Source organism: Ipomoea nil, unplaced genomic scaffold (genome assembly GCF_001879475.1).
Source record: "Ipomoea nil cultivar Tokyo-kokei standard unplaced genomic scaffold, Asagao_1.1 scaffold3147, whole genome shotgun sequence".
Taxonomy (NCBI): Eukaryota; Viridiplantae; Streptophyta; class Magnoliopsida; order Solanales; family Convolvulaceae; genus Ipomoea; species Ipomoea nil.
In genome coordinates, this window is record NW_017619575.1 from 1,520,784 (window position 1) to 1,541,925 (window position 21,142).

Here is a 21,142-nt window from a genome sequence, read left to right on the forward strand (position 1 = left end):
CTCAAAATTCTCTTCTTCTTTCTTTCCTTCTTGGTAATAAAATTGTTATCAATACGTAAGTCAACTGCAAAATCCAAAAAAATGCAATTTTCAACCACAAGTCTGCTACTTCATGACAAACCATAAATCTAGTGCATAAGTCTACTTCATAAAAATTCACAAGATTTGTGGTTCTATTACCAAGAAGGAAAAAAATGAGGATTTTGTGTGATTAATAACGCCATTTTAAAGTCATCTAAACATATTGGTTGACTGTGGACAAAAGATGATCATGTCACAATAATGTTAGGACAAATAGGGATGTTATGAAAAAAAAAGGGACTAAAATAGAATATAACATATACGGAGTATAAATTTAAGACCATAAAATGAAAAGGGACTTGATACTTAGAACTGAATAGATCAAAATGTTATTGTATTTAACATTATTTAAACGATTTTGTTGATAGAGGACAAAAAATTGTCATGCTATAAAAATACTATGACCAAATAGGATATCTAAAAAAACACTATGTAAACTGACACCTATAACAATAGTATGACCAAATAGGAGTAATGTTTTCCACTTTTCCACCATACGAGCCTTTTAGCCCGTTACATAATTAACATTTGATCAAAGGCATAATTATACAATTCTCTCCGTCCGTCGTGAAAATATATGAGAAATATTGTACAACTAATTATACCTAAATTAGTAGTTTTATATTTTTGAAACACGATACGATTGTATTACAGTATAAATAATTTAGATGCATACAAAATTTTACAGTAATTTCATTTTATTATTTTACACAAAATAATAGAACTAATAATTAATTTACAAGTTATATAAAAAAAATGTAAATTTATAAACATGCAATTTTATTGCAACAAATACTTTTCAAACACTAAATAAAATTCTAATTTCTAAAGTTATGTAAAGGCGGCTTCCAGGAAATAGAAGATAATACGGAGTAAGGAAATATTGTAATTTATGCATCGCACAAATATGTCAATTAAATTATCAATGTTATCCTTATATTATTAGTTGTGTAAATGTTGCTTTTAAATTTTTAAAACTTGATATATATTGAGAAACAATGTTGTCGGCTGAAGGAGAACAAACGGAGAACAAATAAATTGAAGAAAAAAAAAACGTGGTCTTCAAACAGGGAAAACAGCGGACAACCATATTTACACCAATAATACTTCAGGGAAGAGGCAATATATGTAATATTTTCAAAATTGAAAGACAATATTTACACTACTAATAATTTATGTATAACATTGATAATTAGTATATTTGTGAGGAACATAAATTACCATTCTTTTTTACGGAGTAATATATTAAAATAAAATCAAATAAAATAATTCCATGTGGTTGTTAGATCAGTGTTCAATGATGTGATGTTCATCGGATTCTCGCAGTGTTGCTAGATGGTCCCACCAATGTGGGTAGGGTGGTGACCAAAAGCTTAACAATTAAGCTTGGAAGATGAAGTGACAGGTTTTTTGATTAATGGCTTCATTCATGTCCACTTAATGGGAGATTAAAGTGGGCAAATGAAAAGACAAAAGAGTTGGCTTTGTAAAGCCTATATAAAGGCCATGGATTTGGCTACCTTGGACATGAGAGAGTTCAAGAAGAAGAAAAAGAGAGGAGAGAAAATTTGTGTGAGATATACAAGTGTGAGAAAATTAGCCGAGAAGAAGTTGGTGGATTTCGTAGAAATTCTTGTGCCTCGGGGTATGTTGTTTTCTCTTGTATTGTGTTGCCTCTAATCGTTGAATTAGAGAAGTCTCCTCTGTTGTACCCATTATCTATATAGTGGAAGGTTTACTGGCTTGTGCCCGTGGTTTTTTACTCCTTACCTTGAGAAGGTTTTTCCACTTTAAAATTCTTGGTGTTCTTTTTGGTGCCGTTTATTTATTTTCATTGTGCTAATTATATATTCTTGTGAACTTTCTTCCCAACACGCAGGACCTTCATTTTTCCACAAGGACCACAACATACATCGTGTAAGCTGAAAATAATGTAATTATAAAGTTTGAAGAAAAATGAGTTTATATTATTCTTTCTTTTAAGTAAGAATTAAATGTGGTGTGCATACAATTTGAATCGAATCTAGATTAGTCTTACAAAATTATATGAATTTTTGTACTTAAATTTCTTATATAGGAGCAAAGTTTATCTAGTGTATGTACATCATTAGATAATAGCAACATGTTTTGCGCATCACCAACAAAAAATACAGTACACACACTCTATTGTATATTAGCCACTAATCTACGTACCATCAATCCAGTACACACACTCTATTGTATATTAGCCACTAATCTACGTACCATCAATCCATCATAATTACATCCATTATTATTATTGCCTACTTTATTCACTACAATAAAGAATTAATTTCACTTTTGGTCCCACGACTTTTGATGTTCTATCACTTTTGGTGCACAACTTTAAAATTTTTTAATTTTGGTGCCTAACTTTGTTATTTTTATCAATTTTGGTCCTTTCGGCCAAATTGACTGTGAAATGTTGTTGGATTTTATATTGTTAGGGGTAAAATCTTCATCCCAAGGAAACATCTTCAATATCTAAACAAGATCACCGTAAAATCATATCTATAGGTGTTTGATGATGAGAATAATGGGGAAGATGGGCAGAAACCAGACAGATCTATGGGATTTATAGTTTCGACCATTGGCAAACTCTTCTTTTCCTCTTAATATGATTTTTCTTTTGTTTAAATATTGAAGATCTTTCCATGTGATGACGATTTTGCCCCTAAAATATAAAATCTGGAAATATTTTACCGTCAATTTGGCTAGAAGGACCTAAACTGATAAAAATAACAAAGTTAGGCACCAAAATTGAAAAAATTCAAAGTTGTGCACCAAAAGTGATAAGAACTCAAAAGTCGTGGGACCAAAAGTGAAATTAATTCCTACAATAAATTACAAATTTGATAAATTAAAATAAGTTTTAAAAAAAAAAAAAAAATCGAAAGGTCAGTAACTAAAAAAAAATTCAATATATCATTATCATTTTTATCAATCCAAAAGAAAAAAGAATAAAAAGGTTTGAAATCAACATTAGTAAACAAAAAGAAATTAAAATTTGTACACACATGAAAACTAGGATCTAGTTAGTAGGTTAATTGCACAACTCATGAGGACTCTAAAAATAGGGATTTATGGATTTAAAAAGGTAATTCTATTTAGGTGCAAATAAAAATGTGTACCACCTTAAATGTAGTCAAACATTAAATGTTAATTATTTATTTTTATTTAATAACCAAACTATTAATTTTTTTTAAAAAAAAAAAAACAAAAAAACTAAACCCCTTGCCTTCTCACGGAAGGCGATGGGCTGGGTTGCCTTTTCCGGTGAGAACGCATGCAGCCCAGTGGGTCGCCTTCTCACCGGAGAAAGCGACCCAGGTAGCCTTCTCCGGTGAGAAGGCAGCCCATCAAGTGGGTTGCCTTCTCACCGGAGATGGGCATGCCTTCTCATCGGAGAAGGCTCTGGTTTCGTTTTTTTTTTATTTTTTGTTTTGTTTTTGTTTTTTTAAATGTTTTAATTTAAGGTGGTGCAAATAGCAATTTGACCACCTATTTGACTATTTACACCACCTATATAATTATTAGAAATTTTTACATTTTCACAATTCCAATGTACTTTATAATCCTTTGGAAAAAGTGTCAAATTGGTCCCTGAATCGACCGGATAGTGCAATTGGGTCCCTTAACTAAAAAAAAAGCTACATTCAGATCCCCTAAACCTGTAAAATTGTTCAATTAAGTTTCAAGTGATTTGTTTAACATGTTAAGTCTTCACATGGTTGACACATGTCATTTTAAAATATTTTTTTATTTTTGTTTTTTTATATAAATGTATTTATTTATTAATATATATATTATATATAAAAATTAACAAAAATAAATAAAAAAATAAATAAAAAAAACACAGTGGACGGCCATGGCCGTCTTTAATACTAGGAAGAAGAGCGGCCATGGCCGCACCTTCCCTCCCCGCCACCCTGTGCAACATAGAATTCCTACGAGGGCGCTCAAGAAAGCTGCAATACAGAATTTCGTCGCGAGGTAGGGGTAGTTGGATTCCGTCGCGAGGTCGCCGTCGTTCTTCATGAATTCAAACTCCTCCGTTCTGATTCCGCCGCCGCAGTCGTCGCAGTCGAGGAGTCGCTGTTGGCGCCCAGCACTAGATTGCCCTCGTTCCAGAGCGCGGCGGCCATGGCCGCTCTTCTTCAAAATCTGAAAGACGGCCATGGCCGTCACTGCCACCGGCTGTCCGAGCCGGTGGCTGTGTTTTTATTTATTTTTACTAGTCGATTTAGTCCCTTAGGCCGTCTTCCGTCGACGGCCGGAGGGACTAAATCGACTAAAAATAATTATTTTCGAGGACTAAATCGACGGCCGAAGGGATTAAATCGACTAAAAATAATTGTTTTCGTGGACCAAATTGATGAATAAGCAATTGATGGACTACATTGACAGTCCGCTAATAATTGAGAGACCAAATCGTTCATTAACTCTTATTATTATTACTAGTTTTTTACGCGCATTGCGCGATTGGGATAATGCCCAATGTTTTTTTTTTAATAAATACTTTAAAGTATATATCAAGACAAGATTATATTAGAATTGTTCATGCATAGATAATTGAATGTTCAATTTGCATATTTAAATAGGTAATTCGATCTAAGTTTACACATGCAAGATAATATAGTCAAGATTGATTATAATTGTCAATAAAATAATTGTATAGGTATGGTTGAAACCAAATACGGGACGTAAGGGATAGCGAATAAAAATTAGGGCATAAAATATTAAATATATACTAATATTGAAGAGCTAACTGCTGATTGCCAAACAAGGATATTGCGAGGTAGTTTCCCACTTCAATTTGTTGTGTGATTTGAATACTCTTTTTGTTAATAAATCTCCCAAGTAGTTAATATGATTGGCTTAAATATATTTTTTTATTTTTTATTTTTTAAAATAATAATAATAATAATAATAATAATAATAATAATAATAATAATTATTATTATTATTATTATTATTATTATTATTATTATTATTATTATTATTATTATTATTATTATTATGTATACCCTTAGGTCGTTTTACATATTAATCTAAACAGTTAATTTTTTCAAATATCTTTTTGATATAATTCGCTGGTCAAATCCGCTAATATAATCCGCTGACGCTAACCGCTAACTGCGGATTGTCAAACAAGGACATTGCGAGATAGTTCTCACTTCAATTTGTTGTGTGATTTGAATACTCTCTTTGTCAACAAATCCCTCAAGTAGTTAATATGATTGACTTTATTAATTATATTTTTTTAATTTTTTCATGGTATTAATAAAATACTTGGTAACTAAATATATAGCATTATTTTGTATTATAACTTTGATATTTAATTAAAAAAATAGCGCACAAAAAAAGATAATAGACAATGTAGTGAATATAATCAATTGATGAATTTGAATGTAAAGAATTTTTACATTAGAGAAAAATAAAGACAATATAACTAATAAAATTATTTCTCTTAATTAATTTATTGATAATGAATAATTTTTTTATTAATAAAGACATTGTAGGGACAATGTAGCGAATATAATCAATTGATTAATTTGAATGTAAAGAATTTTTATATTGGAGAAAAATAAAGACAATATAACTAATGAAATTATTTATCTTATTTAATTTATTGATAATGAATAATTTTTTTTGAATAAAGACATTGTAGACACATAATTTTAAATTAAAGAAATGCATATGTATTATTTTTTGTTGTAGCTACTAAATTATTATTTAATTTAATAAGAGTAAAATAGAATACTAATTATGCCAACTTTGATTGTGATGTGCTTCGAACTTAAGACCTTTTTTATTGAAATCAATGAGTAAGTTAACGGTGAACTAACAGAAATTAAAAGAAAAGTTAATATTTAACGGAAAAGTTAACGGATAATCTTATTCATTAAGGATAAATTAGGAAATCTTAAGAAAAAATTAAAATCTGATCAATCTGAGCCATTCATTTGATTAAAAAATATGACCGTCATTTTTTCTACCCATTATAGGCCTAACTCTCTTGGGCTCTTATTAGTATAGTAGATTATTATTATTATTATTATTATTATTATTATTATTATTATTATTATTATTATTATTATTGTTATTGTTGTTATTGTTGTTATTGTTATTATTATTAAAATTATTATTATTATTATTATTATTATTATTATTAGGTAGGGTCAACAGAGACTCCTTTGTCATCCTTGAACAGCTTTGTAGAAGTTGATATTGAGGTTCTTGCATCTTTGGCAGATTCTAAACTAAATTTCTTCAATAGGTTCTTTGCATATTTTTCTTGAGAGATGAAGATGCCTAACTCCATTTTTTTCCTAAATTTATATGTAGCAATTCACTTTTAGTTTTTTTTTTTTTTTAAAGCATCCTCTTTGATCCTAGTATTATTGTAACATGACTAGCGTCGCCGTGACCGACTCTCACACATCCCGCGAAGTGTTCTGGCCAACCGCCAGATACATGACTTCGTCCGATAGCGGGGAGATGAGGAGAGACAGGATTGACTGATGCTGCTGTATCCCTGCTCTGTATGCTGGATTGGGGCCGAAAACGGCAGCTTTTGCCGCCGAGCCGGAATCAGCGGAGGATGGTGCAACATCGACGGTGGGCGGCGGACACGGTGTATCACCGTCTACAAAGCCGAGAAGCCCTTGACCTCGGAGGAACGGGACTAGTTGGGTTCGCCAGAACAGAAAATTTCGAGTGGTTAGCTTGATGGACACAAAGTGGTGGGCGGAAGATAGGGTGTTTTGGGTGGTGGCCGGAGTAGAGACGGTGGCGGCAGTCACCGTTCTCTCGGAAGAGTTTGTCGACATGATGATTAGTGAAGGGGAGGAAATTAGGAATTTTGGATCATAGGCTAACTGATACCAGATGAGAATAATGTTTCTATTCAGTTCTGAAGAGATAAGGAATTACAATACTAAAGGGAATGGAAAGCACAAATAACTCATATCTAATAGGCTAGTCATAGGAGACTCAACCAACTAATGAAATATAATAATAATAATAATAATAATAATAATAATAATAATAATAATAATAATAATAACACCCTCATCAAGTTGGAGCAAATATGTTAATTATGCACAACTTTTTACACAAATAACTAACTCGAGTCTCATTAAAGACTTTGTGAATAGGTCTCCCAATTTTTCTCAAGTATTCACAAATCCAGTAGATATTAAATCTTGTTGTATTTTTTCACGAACGAAGTGACAATCGATCTCTATGTGCTTGGTTCGTTCATTACTGAGTTGGACGGGAAGAGCAACTTGATTTTCATACCATAGTTTTGCAGGGATTAGAGCTTTGAAACTAGATTCATTCAAGAAGTTGTTTATCCACATCACTTCACATGCTGATTGTGTCATTGCTCTGTATTCAGACTCTGCACTCGCGAATGAGAAACACATGCATTATGTTTTTTGCTCTTCCACGAACCCAGATAATATCCAAAGAAAACACAATAGCCCATTATTGATCTTCGATCCTTTTTAGATCCTGCCCAATTAGCACAAGTGAAACACTCAATTTTAGTGTGATCATGATTCTTATACAAAATTCCATGTCCAGGGGCTCCGATCCCTTCAAGTATATATATATTTGTGTATATACTTGTATATTAACGTGATTAGTCAACTCTGAATCCACCTTGAATCTATCTTGCAGTGCATATATGGCACCGGAGTATGCAATACATGGTCACTTTTTGACGAAATTAGAAATATTCAGCTTCGGAGTATTAGTCTTGGAAATTGTAAATGGAAGGAGGAATACATCTTTCCAGTATGAAGAATCTGCACAAGACCTTTTAAGCTATGTAAGCTAGCATGAATATGTGTACTGTATAATGGATCACCAACAAATTTATTCCACAATGAAAGTTAACTGGATTATTATTTACAGGTTTGGATACATTGGCAAAATTGGACGGCTTCAAGTGTGATAGATGAGATGTTGAGGGGAGTATCAAGTCCAGTGCATGAAATAATGAAATGCATACACGTTGGTTTGTTGTGTGTTCAAGACAATGTTGCAGATAGACCAAGAATGGGAGAAATTGTTCTCATGCTGAGTAGCTCATCATCTCTCAGGCCTGCATTTTTTGTGCACAATACCATAACTGCTGGAACTGTTGACAATACAGAAGCTAAGCTTCAAGAAACGAGGTGTCATGTACTGAGTTTTACCCCAGATAGATGAAATCCAAAACCATCAAGTTAATCAATTTCAGAGTTAGTTGTTCCTCAATCCTCACATATTACAAAGTTTAAGAATCCAACTCATCAATTTTTAATACAAAAATCATGTTTGCGTTATGTATGCTCTATTCCAATAGATCTGCATCAAATGTGATAGATCATATGTTGACAGGTACATCAAGTCCAGTGTATGAAACAACAAAATGCATCCACATTTCATATTTTTGTACTATGGACATTAATTATATTAAAAGGCTACATGATGCATATTTATTTGAGTTGATTATGATCCATGAAGTTAAATTTATGTCTTTTTCTCCCACACGGCATAGTCTTGTCCAGATGTTACCAAATTGAAATTAGGTGGAATGAGGTTTTCTATATCGTACTTTGACCCAATCTTCATTATAACTTTGTCATCAATCTTTGCAACATAAGCATCTGCATCTGCAGCTAAAATCTCCACATTGCTTGTTTCACTGATCCCATTTCTACTCCTGATTGAGGTCAATTTTGAAATCTCATCTTTCAGTCCCCAATCAAAGAAATGATCATAAAACTGCCAAACAAAGAACGAGAAATAAGCTAACAATCTTGTAATCTTTTACTAGACTTGACAAGTATTGAACAAAATAGAGATAAGATAGAGAGACTAACATAAAAATTAGTAAAAGTAAAAAAAATTACCACGCATGGCATTCCGGGGTGGGTGAGGATGTAAGCATATCCTTGAATAACTTTATCCTTGGGAAAAGGCCACTTGCTTTGTGTTGAACCGGTGTCATGGTTATCTATAAAAGTGACGGCATTTTTCGGTGATATTCCGATCAATCCCGGAGGCTTTCCGTTGGGATCCTTCAATCTCCAGAGCTCATCTAGCACAGCAGCCTGAAGAATTCCTTTGGTCGTGAAATCAAACGCTGTAACAGCGCTGCCACCATTTTGCACCCACTGGGATAACTCATTCCTGTGATTATCCTGGTTATAATCCGGTTTTCCGTCCGAACCAGAAGCCATAGAGTTCCAAAACTCGCCGACGGCGAACTCCGGCGAAGTATTCTCCATGTAAATCTTGGTAATGCTAGCTGCATATCCCCTGACAAAGTCGAATCTCCAACCGTCAAACCCAATCTCAGACTTGAGCCAATTCATCCACTCCGATAACTCCTTCTGTACCCTGGGGTTAAGATGATCGATATCGGGGGCGCCGCCGAAGTCCATACCGGTGTCGGCATTGCCAGTGCCGTCGGAGTATTTAATGTCGTCTTTGCAGATGAGGTTTGGACCCCAGTCGAGGCGGTCATCCGGCGTGCCACCTTCGAAGATGCAGTAAATCTCCCTGTTGTCTTTCTTGTCAGCGCATCTATGGTTTATCACTATGTCGCCCACGACCTTTATCCCTTTGTCATGAAGCGCCGCCACCAGTGCTTGCAGTTGTTGCTTATTTCCATACTTGGATGCATCCAAGTCATACAGCCTTCCAGGCATATACCCTGACCTCTAAAATTGTCAAAATCTGGCCATCATAAACATGGATCAAGAAACAAGAAAAAGATAGCACCTTGGGGAGCTACAGAGTGGGAGGGTGGTGGCAACCAAACATGAGTTATCCCAGCATTAGCTAAATCCGGGATGAAATTGATGAGCGAGTTGTACCATCCACCTTGCTGCTTGTTTGATTCCCAGTTGAACCCCTGAATCAAACAACATCTAATAATCAATCATGTCGAAATCAATCAAAACCGTGCATACAATACAGATAATATAATATATATATATATATATATGCTGGGATGATACCTGGAATAACAGAGTAGAGCCAATTGCAGGAACAAAAATGCAGGCAAGACAGAAGCAAGAAAGAAACTGAAAAACATTCATTTTTGTGAATTATTGGTTTAAACCCAGATTAGGAGAAGCAGCGGTGAGATTAGGGGAGTTATTTAGACTTTGGATTGACACTCAGACTAGTTGTGCATCACAAAAATCTGGTTTCACACCCTGTTGAGATGAGCCTTTTTGGGTTTAGACTTTAGAATAAATTTTCGTGCGAGGAAATTTCGCATTTAATGCAGACAGGACTTATTCTTTCCCCAAATACAAACAAGACTTATTTCTTAGTACTGTATTAGATTGATGAGAGATATTAATTGTTGATTTCCAGCTTCAATTCGTGTTGGTTTCTCCCTACTGCAAAGTCTTTTCCACGTGCATTATAATCAACTCTCCCTTGCGATCTTGTATTTTGACAATTGGGAACGAGTTGCGTCAGGAAAATTTTATTCATCACATCATTTTCCTACAATACACACTACAAAATTCATGCACAATATAAAATATAATTTTCAATATTTAAATTTAAATGGAATATATACATATTACCAAATAATGATATTTTTATATGACTCCAGAAAATAGGTTTCAAACAAATATGACCCTCCAGAAAATAATTTAAAATGAAAAAAAAAATTGAGAAAAAGAATATTTGTTCATCTCTAATAATAGCTAGTGTTTCATGTGCAATGTACAACATCTCAATGACTCAGACCTAAGAACTTAAACTATAAGATACTTGACAGTTTCAGCACGTGTTATATACGTACCCTAAATTTTGTATACGAGAACCAAAGCCTTTTTACATAGCTAGATTAAAGGTTATTTGTTTTGTATCTTATACATACTATCAAAAACATATATAAATTAAAAATAAAAATAAATGATGGGTCCAAAATAACTCTCTATGGCCCTAACCAAGCTCAATATATACATTTTGGTCCCGTTAGAAAATTTCAAATGACTTCATGCTTGATTCTTTCAACAGTGCTGAGTGGGATGACTCCATGTTTGATTCTTTCAACAGTGCTTAAAATAGTGGAATGCATCCACATTCACATTATATTGTCTTGGTGTTCAATTTGTACAAGAAAATGACACAAAGTTCATAGTGGTTGCGTGGAAAATGATTTCTCAACGATGGAGATGGATACTCATACAGGCTAATTAGCACCTAGTCCTTGTTGTATAGGACCATAGGTAAGCGATGACGTTGATTGTAATTTTTATTTTTTTTACTTTACATTTATTTAGAGACTAATATAATAATTGATTGTTTTAACTTTGCCATATTTGTATTGTCTTATTCTTTGTTCATAATATTTCTTTTTCTTTTGTGTTACATTTATTTAGCAACTAATAGAATAACTAATTGTCTTATCTTCGCTGTATTTGCTTTGCCTTATTATATTCAGTTGGAATAAGGTTCAAATTGGCCACTGAACGTAACCTGAAAATGCAATTAGGCCACTGAACGAAAAAAAAGTGCAATTAGGCCATTGAACACTCAAAAAATGTGCAATTAGGCCACTGGACTCTCTAAACGTATGCAATTTTACCGGATAGCAGGTTACCATCAATTTTAGCAGGTTACCTGCTTACGTGGCAGCTTAGTTGGCATTTTTAATAATTTTTAAATCATTTTTAATAATTAATTTTATTAATAAATTTTATAAAAATTTGGAAAAAATTAAATAAAAAATAAAATAAAGTCATTTTTATTTTTTAAAAAAAAATTTAATAAAAATTTATTATTAAAATTTATTAAAAATTAACTAAATTTATTAAAAATGCCAACTCAGCTGCCATGTAAGCAGATAACCTGCTAAAATTGAGGGTAACCTGCTATCAGGTGAAATTGCACATTTTTGGAGTGTTCAGTGGCCTAATTGCACTTTTTTTTCGTGCAGTGGCCTAATTGCATTTTTAGGTTACGTTCAGTGGCCAATTTGAACCTTATTCCTATTCAGTTTAGTCTACACTTACAAGCTTACCACTTTTTATATTTAGATAATTAGATAATATGTAAATTGATTTTATTTGCTTCTATATAATATATTTGTTTGTTTTAGAAAAAAAAAGGTTCAATTTTCTTGAGGAAAATAGAGATAATGGAGACATAAATGTATTTTATAAATTGAAAACAAAACAAAATGAAAAAGAAAAGGAGAGAGTTAGGCATAAAATATTGAGTAACGAACTCTTACATAAAAATTAATAAAGTTAATTCCATTTTTGTCCTAGATTTATATGTGACATTATATTTTAGACCTTTATTTTAAAACATCCTTTGGTCTTAGTATTATTGTGACATAATTATTTTTATCGTTTATCAACAAAAATCGTTCAAATGCCTTAAATACAAGAATATTCAGTATTTAAATAGGAATTTTTCAACAAAATCAAAATATAAATATAGCGACCAACCTACTTTGTATAAAAAAAAATAAATCAAAATGTCTTTGTATTTGTCATTTCAACGATTTTGTTGATTGATGACCAAAAATGGTCATGACATAGTAATACTATGACTAAATGTGAATGTTCTAATATTTAAAAAAAAAATTAAAAATAGACTGTTATCTATCAATTTAAAACAAAAAATAAAATTAACTAAATTAATAATAATAAATTTCTGGTTATATGTATGTTTTCAGCAATAATTAGATGCGACCCTGCGTATAGCTCAACTTGTTCCTTTCTAGATTCTCATAATGGGTCAATTGACTATTGCCACTGCTTTGACCGTGGGTCAATGATCATTTGGCATGTCAAGTTGGATAAGTCCATCTTTGAGCCATATGACATTTTTCAATAATACAGTATATCAAATATTAAAACTCCAATGGAAGAAAATAAAACAAAAAATAAAATTGTAATTCATATTTTTTGGAAAATATATGTTACCCTTCTCTTTTTCCACACGTTTGTTTGACACGTAAGATTTGGGACAAAGTCAAGTAGGCAACAAATATGAAATATCAGCAAAATGAAAATTAAAATTAAAGCTGTAGTGCATTTGATTTTGGACCGTGGGTGAAACTTGCCTCTGGTTTTTTGTATTCCTGACCAACAAAAAATTATAAGAAGTTAGACAGCCTAGATTGCCTATCTCGGCATTGACAAAAAGTTAAACTTTAAACATTATAGTTACTAAATTAATTATTAATTGTGTGACTAATTTGACTGAATTGACCAAGCTATAGTCTTTTATATATATACTAGTAATTCACTCGCGCGATGCACGGAAAAAAATTATGTTATTATAAATAAAAATAAAAAATAGAAAAACTAAAATATTTTAAATTATTTAATATAATAATATTTTTGAGCTTCCATTGGTCAAGTATTTATTATTTTTATAGAATACAAAATTACAATTAAAATTAATATTAATATTAAAATTATAATTTTGTATGGTTAATATAATTTCTAATTATGTGCATATTCAAATAAAATTATAGAGAGAATTTACATAATTACATTGATTTATTCTTAATTGTATTTCATCTATATTATAATTTTCACAATACGAATAATAACTAAGATAATTACATTTGGAAAGCAAATTTCAAATTTTGTATGTGTAAATTTAAACTCTAATTGAACACATTTTTTATATGATTATATAATATATAACTATTTTATTTTTCAAATGTATATTTTTTATATGATTATATAATATATAGCTATTTTATTTTTTTAATGTTGTGTTTTTTTTTTTAATAATAAAGGATGTTGTGGCATTAATTGTAACATTAATTATTTCCCAAACCATATAGCTTTATTATATAAAGTTCATTCAATTATTCCTAAGTCTATAAAACTCTGCCCTAGAACCACTCCAAAGGTAAATTGTGAGTGTAGTAATTAGCCCATCGGTCAGACCCTAATTTTCAAGTGCTCACAAGGGTCATGTTTCATGTGGGATTCGGACATCCATGCTACAGCCTTTAGTTGTAACATCAAGTCAACAACGAACCGCTACTAAGTCCCGGAGCGAAGAGACCAAGGTTCGAATATCGGCAGCAACAATGTGGAGATTATGTCAAAGTGGACAGATTCTTTGTGCACGCACAATATTTAGTCCTATCTGATGAGACATTGAGTCACTGTGATTTATATCCACCCAAATGTTATGTGGACTTGGGGTTGGGAATTCAACCTTTAATTTAATTTGGGAGAAGTCCGGTCGGGGGGCGAGCCGTAGCCTATTTATTAGTATGCATGCTTGTATTGAAACGTACACTGGGTAGTTTAATTAGTTTCAATTCAACCGTACCCCCAGACCTCTCTCTCATTGCATTCTTATATTTTACTAGTTTTTTTAATCTGTTCCTCGACGATCCTGGGCTTGAGTGAGTCATGGATTCGCAGGAATGGATTATTTTCATACTCCTGAGTTTACATCTTTGTTCCGCCACCATAGCCGCCGACAACATAGATCCCAATTACGAATGGCACCAGTGCGGAACGAGTGGGAACTACACTCCAAACAGCACATACGACAACAACCTCAACACACTTCTGTCGTCCCTCTCAAACAACGTAAACCAATACGGATTCTACAACGGTTCCGTTGGGCAAGACTCGGAGAGGGCTAGCGCTATTGTGCTGTGCAGAGGGGACATTGAACTGAGTGTATGTCGTGGGTGTGTTAAGGATAATGCTGAGAGGATCAAACAGTTGTGTCCTAATCAGAGGGAGGCATTCCGGTGGTACAACATCTGCAGTATATATTACTCCCATGAATCCATCCTAGGTTCTTTGCGAATCACTCCTGAAATCGAACAACATAGTATTACCCCTGTTAAGAATCCTGGTCAGTTTAATCAGGATTTGACGAGCCTGGTAGACAGACTAAGAAGACAAGCCGTGAATGGCGGTCCGTTCCTCAAGTACGCGGCTAATAGTACGGCGGGACCGGACTCCCAGACCATATATGCGTATGTGCAGTGCACCCCTGATTTGTCTGTTCGCGATTGCGAAAATTGCCTGAAAAGTGCTTTCGCTCTATGGAATAAATCGAAGGGTAATGGGATGATAGGGGCAAGAGTTCTGCGTCCCAGCTGCTTTTTTCGCTATGAGATTAGCCCCTTCTTCGGTGCCTCGCTCATTAACGGATCTCATTCAGCACCTCAACCACTTCCACCACCACTAGCTTCGCCTTCACCTGCTTCTTCTCCTCCGCCACCACCGCAGTCAGGTATAAGCTGAGAAACTTAATGTATTAAAAAAATACTAAATTTCTTATCTGAAACTAATCCAAAGATTTTGTTTTTTTGTAGGGAAGGATGGTAATAAAGCCTCAAGAGTAACCATTGCTGCTTCAATTGCGGCGGGACTCGTTCTTGGTGTCATCATCTGATTCAGTTAAGGCTCAAGAACCACAAAGGAGAAGTTGCAGTTTAGAATAATTTGTGTTGAGCTGTACTGTTATGCTCTGTTGAGTGATCATCTATCGAAGGAATACAGTTATGTTTGTTTGTTTGAATTATGAGGTTTTTGAGTGCATCTTGAGTGGAGATAGAATTTAAGTGTGATTTTTTACTTGTAATCATAGACTTATTATGTTACTCAATAATAAATTGAGCTTTTGTAATTTGTATTGATATGATATTTGTGTGCACTTATATGCTTAAACTGTTAAACATATAAATACCTTTGTACTGCACTTGGATAAAAATAATGGATCGGAATTATTCATAGCTCTTTATTTTTTTCTTTATTAGACTAATTTTATATTAATTAGTGTCATGCTTGCAAGATGAAGTTGCTTACATCATGGCATTTAATTATTATTTTTTTAAACCATGTGGCTATACTTCCAAACAAATAAAGGCAACCAAAGTGATTCTAGTGGGCCTAATTTTTCTTTTTTTCTTTTTTAAATTTATTTTTTAAACTACAATCTAGATAAACATGATATATGCCAACATTCGATGTCATCAAAGTATAATGTATTTGACTAAATTTGTTAATTATTAGTTTATCATTATTTTGTTGTTGTTGTTGTTATTAAAAGTAAGTTAGAATTGTAGAGATGTAACAAATAGTTATAAGTGGATTGCAAATATGATGATTAATAGTATGATCAACTTTTAAAAGTGAGAGAATACATTATTGTAAAAATAAACAAAGTCTAAGAAGAAAAGAAATGTGATCAACACTGTTGGGTAATAAGGTTGAAAAACCCCAAAATAATAATCTTACGGAAAGATTATTATTCTATGGGGAAACAGAAAAAATCTGGGAAGGAAAAGCGGTGGAAAAATTGAGTAAAAGGTTAGCACTATTTTGAACACAAAGTTCTTTTCTTTAAAACCTTATTTGCTACCTCCACAAGTGCTAGGAACGTTGTAGCCTAGGTTTCCCAGGATAAAACGTGTTACGATTCTTTGTTTAAGCACCTAAACAAAGAACCCGGCAAACAAAGCAAGAGCTAGAACACTGTTTGTGAAAGAAGATAGTAGAAGCAGAAGTTTTGAACCAAAAACTGTACTGGAATTCCTTTTTGTTTTGTTCTGTGTAAAATGCTTCTGCCCTACCTCTCTTTATATAGGAATGTTGGAGGGATAACATTCAACATGGCCATTAACTCAATGATTCAACGAACATGGTCAAATCTCGGTGCGCACAATAAATCTACCCACTTTGAACACAATGATATAATATCTATTTGCATATATTTTTTTTCAATTTATTGAGAGAGTTAGTTATGTTGGTTTCTAATATGCTATATGCCTTGGCACAAACGTTTTTTTTTTTTTTTTTTTTGCCTTTTATGCATTAAATTCTCGGTTAAACTAATCTTAAGTCAAAATTTTCGACCCGCTTTTGTCGGAAATGATTCTTACTTTGGTGAGAAATTGACAAAAATGGGCCGAAAGGATTATTTTTGAAAAAAAGAAATCGTGGACCGAGATTACAATGTTTGAAACTCGTGGAGAAAACATAAAAGTGTCACTATAGTCATGGAAACAAAAGTGCGAAAAACTCTTGTAAGTAATTATTCATTTTCCGCAAACCTGCGGCGCACACGAGAGCGAGAGTGCACCTCTCGCCGTTGCACGAGAGTGGTTGAACCAAGTGACTATATCGTTTGCACCAGCCAATTTCCGGATGACATTCGTGCCTGCACCTGCGACGCACACGAGCTCGGGCTTGAATCAAGCCAAACCCACCCCTCCCCCCCCCCCCCCCCCCCGCGCGAGAGAGCCTCTATGCTATACAATTCTACAAGTTTCAAAAGAGCTCTTGTATATAAGGGGGGCAAATCTTCTTTCCAAACCAATGTGGTGCAACGTCCACTATTTCCCTTCATTTTCCAACTCAAATGGGTCTACTTTGAGAATCAATATCTCATTCACCCATTATCCATTTTGAGCGTACAATATATCAATCTCTTCGTCTCACTACGAAGAACCCGAATCCACTTTGATCCGACCGAAATCGGAAATGGACCCCACTGATAATTGTACCACAAAATAGCCACTTAATATGTCATTTTAAGCTATTTTTTCCAACAAACACTTGGTTAGAGGGTAAATTATTCTGTGGACCATGGACCATATAGCCGTGTGGACCAAGAATATAAAGTACAGAGTACATTTTTAATATACTAAATGTATATAATTTTATAAATAGTGTACTTTCAATACTAAAAAAAAATGTACTTTACATACACAAATAATGTATTTTTAATATATTAATAATATAATTTTTATTTATGATTTGCACAGCTGTGTGGATCATATTCCATGTAATAATGATTGTGGTTAGACGAGGTACACATGAGACATACTTTTAATCACTAGTACAAATATGACCAAACACACCTATTTTAAGTGATAATACCCAGTAAAATAAATTAACATGCATAACAGAAACACATAATTTTAAGACTATACGCGTCTGTTTATAACAAACGCGTAATTTTTTTGAAACAATAAAATAATTTTAAGACTATACGCGTCTGTTTATAACAAACGCATAATTTTTTTTGAAAAAATAAAATAAAATATATATGCGTCTAGGAACTAAATTTGAACTAGTATAGAATCCAAAAATATTAAGATCTGCACAGCTGTGTGGATCATATTCCATATAATAATGATTGGGGTTAGAAGAGGTACACATGAGACATACTTTTAATCACTAGTACAAATATGACCAAACACACTTATTGTAAGTGATAATACCCAGTACAATAAATTACCGTGCATAACAGAAACACATAATTTTAAGACTATACGCGTCTGTTTATAACAAACGCACAATTTTTTTTGAAAAAAAATAAAAATAAAAAATACTCCGTATATGCGTCTAGGAACTAAATTTGAACAAGTAGTATAGAATCCAAAAATATAAGAAAATTATTACTCTTTCTTTTCTTGTTTATGCTTTGAATTTCTGTAATGGTGTAGTATACTCGTACACGTAATTAAGGTCACTATCCTCCATTAATGATGATGACTTTTCAAGCTTTCACATCCAATCCAATCTATCAATATAATTACTTCTATTATAAATATTTTTATCTTCATACTAGTTTTTTACGCGCATTGCGCGATTGGGATAATGCCCAATATTTTTTCTTGGAAAAATTATAAAAAATGTCCCTTTATAATATGCCAATTATCAATGTCACTCCTGAATTACGAGTGGTGTAAATATTGCCCCTCAATTATCAAAATGGTGCACATATAGCCCCTTCCGTAACGGGCATGTGGTTTCCCACCACTGTCCCTCGCTGGTACTTCGAATCGAGGAGGAAAAAACAATTAAATTATATATTTACTCAAACTTAACGGTGTCGTACACTAACAGGGAACCACATGTCCGTTACGAGAGGGGCTATATGTGCACCGTTTTGATAATTGAGGGGCAACATTTACACCACTCATAATTCAGGGGTGACATTGATAATTGGCATATTATAGAGGGACATTTTTTACAATTTTCCCTTTTTTCTTTACATATGTACTTTAAAGTATATCAAGGCAAGATTATATTGGAATTGTTCATTCTTCCAAAGTTTCACCTCTATGACCAGTTGAGCTGCCCATGCTGGTATATTGGAATTGTTCATGCATAGATAATTGAATGTTAAATTTGCGTATTTAAATAGGCAATTCTAAGTTTACAAATGCAAGATAATATAGTCAAGATTGATTATAATTTTCAATAAAATAACTGTATAGGTATGGTTGAAACCAAATACGGGACATAAGGGAAAGCAAATAAAAATTAGGGTATAAAATATTAAATATATACTAATATTGAAGAACTAACGGCTGATTGCAAACAGGGACATTACAAGATAGTTCCCCACTTCAATTTGTTGTGCGATTTGAATACTCTTTTTGTCAATAAATCCCCCAAGTAGTTAATATGATTGACTTAATTATATTTTTTTATTTTTTAAAACTATTATTATTATTATTATTATTATTATTATTATTATTATTATTATTATTATTATTATTATTATTATTATTATTATTAAATATATGTATACCCTTACGTCATTTTACATGTTAATCTAAACAGCTAATTTTTTCAAATATCTTTTTACCAACCGTTGATATAATTCGTTGGTCAAATTCACGAATATAATCCGCTAACGCTAACCGCTGATTATCAAACAAGGACATTGCGAGGTAGTTATCACTTCAATTTGTTGTGTGATTTGAATATTCTTTTCGTCAACAAATCCCTCAAGTAGTTAATATGATTGGCTTTATTAATTATATTTGTTTAATTTTTTTATGGTATTAATAAAATACTTGGTAAATAAATATATAGCATTATTTTGTATTATAACTTTGATATTTAATTAAAAAATAGTGCACAAAAAAACATAATAGACAATGTAGTTAATATAATCACTTGATAAATTTGAATGTAAAGAGTTTTTACATTGGAGAAATATAAAGACAATATAACTAATAAAATTATTTCTCTTAATTAATTTATTGATAATGAATAATTATTTTTAAAGAAGACATTGTAGGGACATTGTAGCGAATATAATCAATTGATGAATTTGAATGTAAAGAATTTTTATATTGGGGAATGAAAACTAAATACAATATAACTAATGAAATTATTTCTCTTATTTAATTTATTGATAATGAATATTTTTTTTTTGAATAAAGACATTATACACACATAATTCTAAATTAAAGAAATGCATATGTATTTTTTTTTTGTAGCTACTAAATTATTAATTAATTAATTTAATAAGAGTAAAATAGAGTACTAATTATGCCAATTTTAATTTGATTGGGATGAGGTTCGAACCTGAGACCTTTCTTATTAAAATCAATGAGTAAGTTAACGGTGAACTAACAGAAACTAACGGAAAAAATAATATTTACCGGAAAAGTTAACAGATAATCATATTCGTTAAGGATAAATTAGGAAATCTCAAGGAAAAATTAAAATCTGATCAATCTGAGCCATTCATTTGATTAAAAAAATTGACCACCATTTTTTCTACCCATTATAGCCCTAACTCTCTTGGGCTCTTATTAGTATAGTAGATTTGTAGCTATCAATCAGTGTTTAGAAAATGGGGATAAAATTCTATTCATGACGAACTTGAAGTCATTCCAAAAGGATCAGTATGTCGAATCTACAGTGTTGGACACTGGAAGTCTAATTTTAAATTTTCTGGAGTACAACTGCAGTTCTAGAGGAACGGTTAAGAGATTTTTTTTTTTTTTTTACAACAAATCCAGTGGTAAGTTATTTTTTTGAACCAGTTATAATTTCATGCACATTAAATAACATATTGAAGCATATATAGCATTGAAACTGTAATTATAAACTTTTTCATTTAAAAAGCCACACGTTAAAATATGGTTTCACATACTTTGAGTCAAAAAATAAAATAGCATCACTTATTAATGAAATGTATAATTCTAATTGTCATAATTTTATAGTCACATTCTATTGTGAATGCATCAAAGGAAGAAAGCCAC

At 32.3% G+C, this 21,142-nt stretch overlaps 2 protein-coding genes across 2 annotated transcripts in view; one reads left to right on the top strand and one right to left on the bottom strand.

Moving 5' to 3' along the window:
• Positions 1 to 10,317, bottom strand: part of LOC109167083 (alpha-amylase-like) — a 39,424-nt gene extending 29,107 nt beyond the window's left edge. Inside the window, exons 1-4 of the mRNA XM_019315992.1 lie at positions 10,122 to 10,317; positions 9,883 to 10,015; positions 9,009 to 9,814; positions 8,626 to 8,880 (exon numbers count right to left, since the gene is read on the bottom strand). Of these exons, the coding sequence (XP_019171537.1) occupies positions 8,626 to 8,880; positions 9,009 to 9,814; positions 9,883 to 10,015; positions 10,122 to 10,202 (1,275 nt within the window). The 5' untranslated portion in view covers positions 10,203 to 10,317. The remainder of the gene's footprint in view (positions 1 to 8,625; positions 8,881 to 9,008; positions 9,815 to 9,882; positions 10,016 to 10,121) is intronic.
• Positions 10,318 to 14,379: 4,062 nt separating this feature from the next.
• Positions 14,380 to 15,756, top strand: LOC109167087 (cysteine-rich receptor-like protein kinase 10). Its single transcript, XM_019315998.1, has 2 exons — positions 14,380 to 15,360; positions 15,443 to 15,756. Exons 1-2 carry the CDS (start codon positions 14,520 to 14,522, stop codon positions 15,520 to 15,522), a joined length of 921 nt encoding a protein of 306 aa, XP_019171543.1. The 5' UTR covers positions 14,380 to 14,519; the 3' UTR covers positions 15,523 to 15,756.
• The last annotated feature ends 5,386 nt before the right edge of the window (positions 15,757 to 21,142 follow it).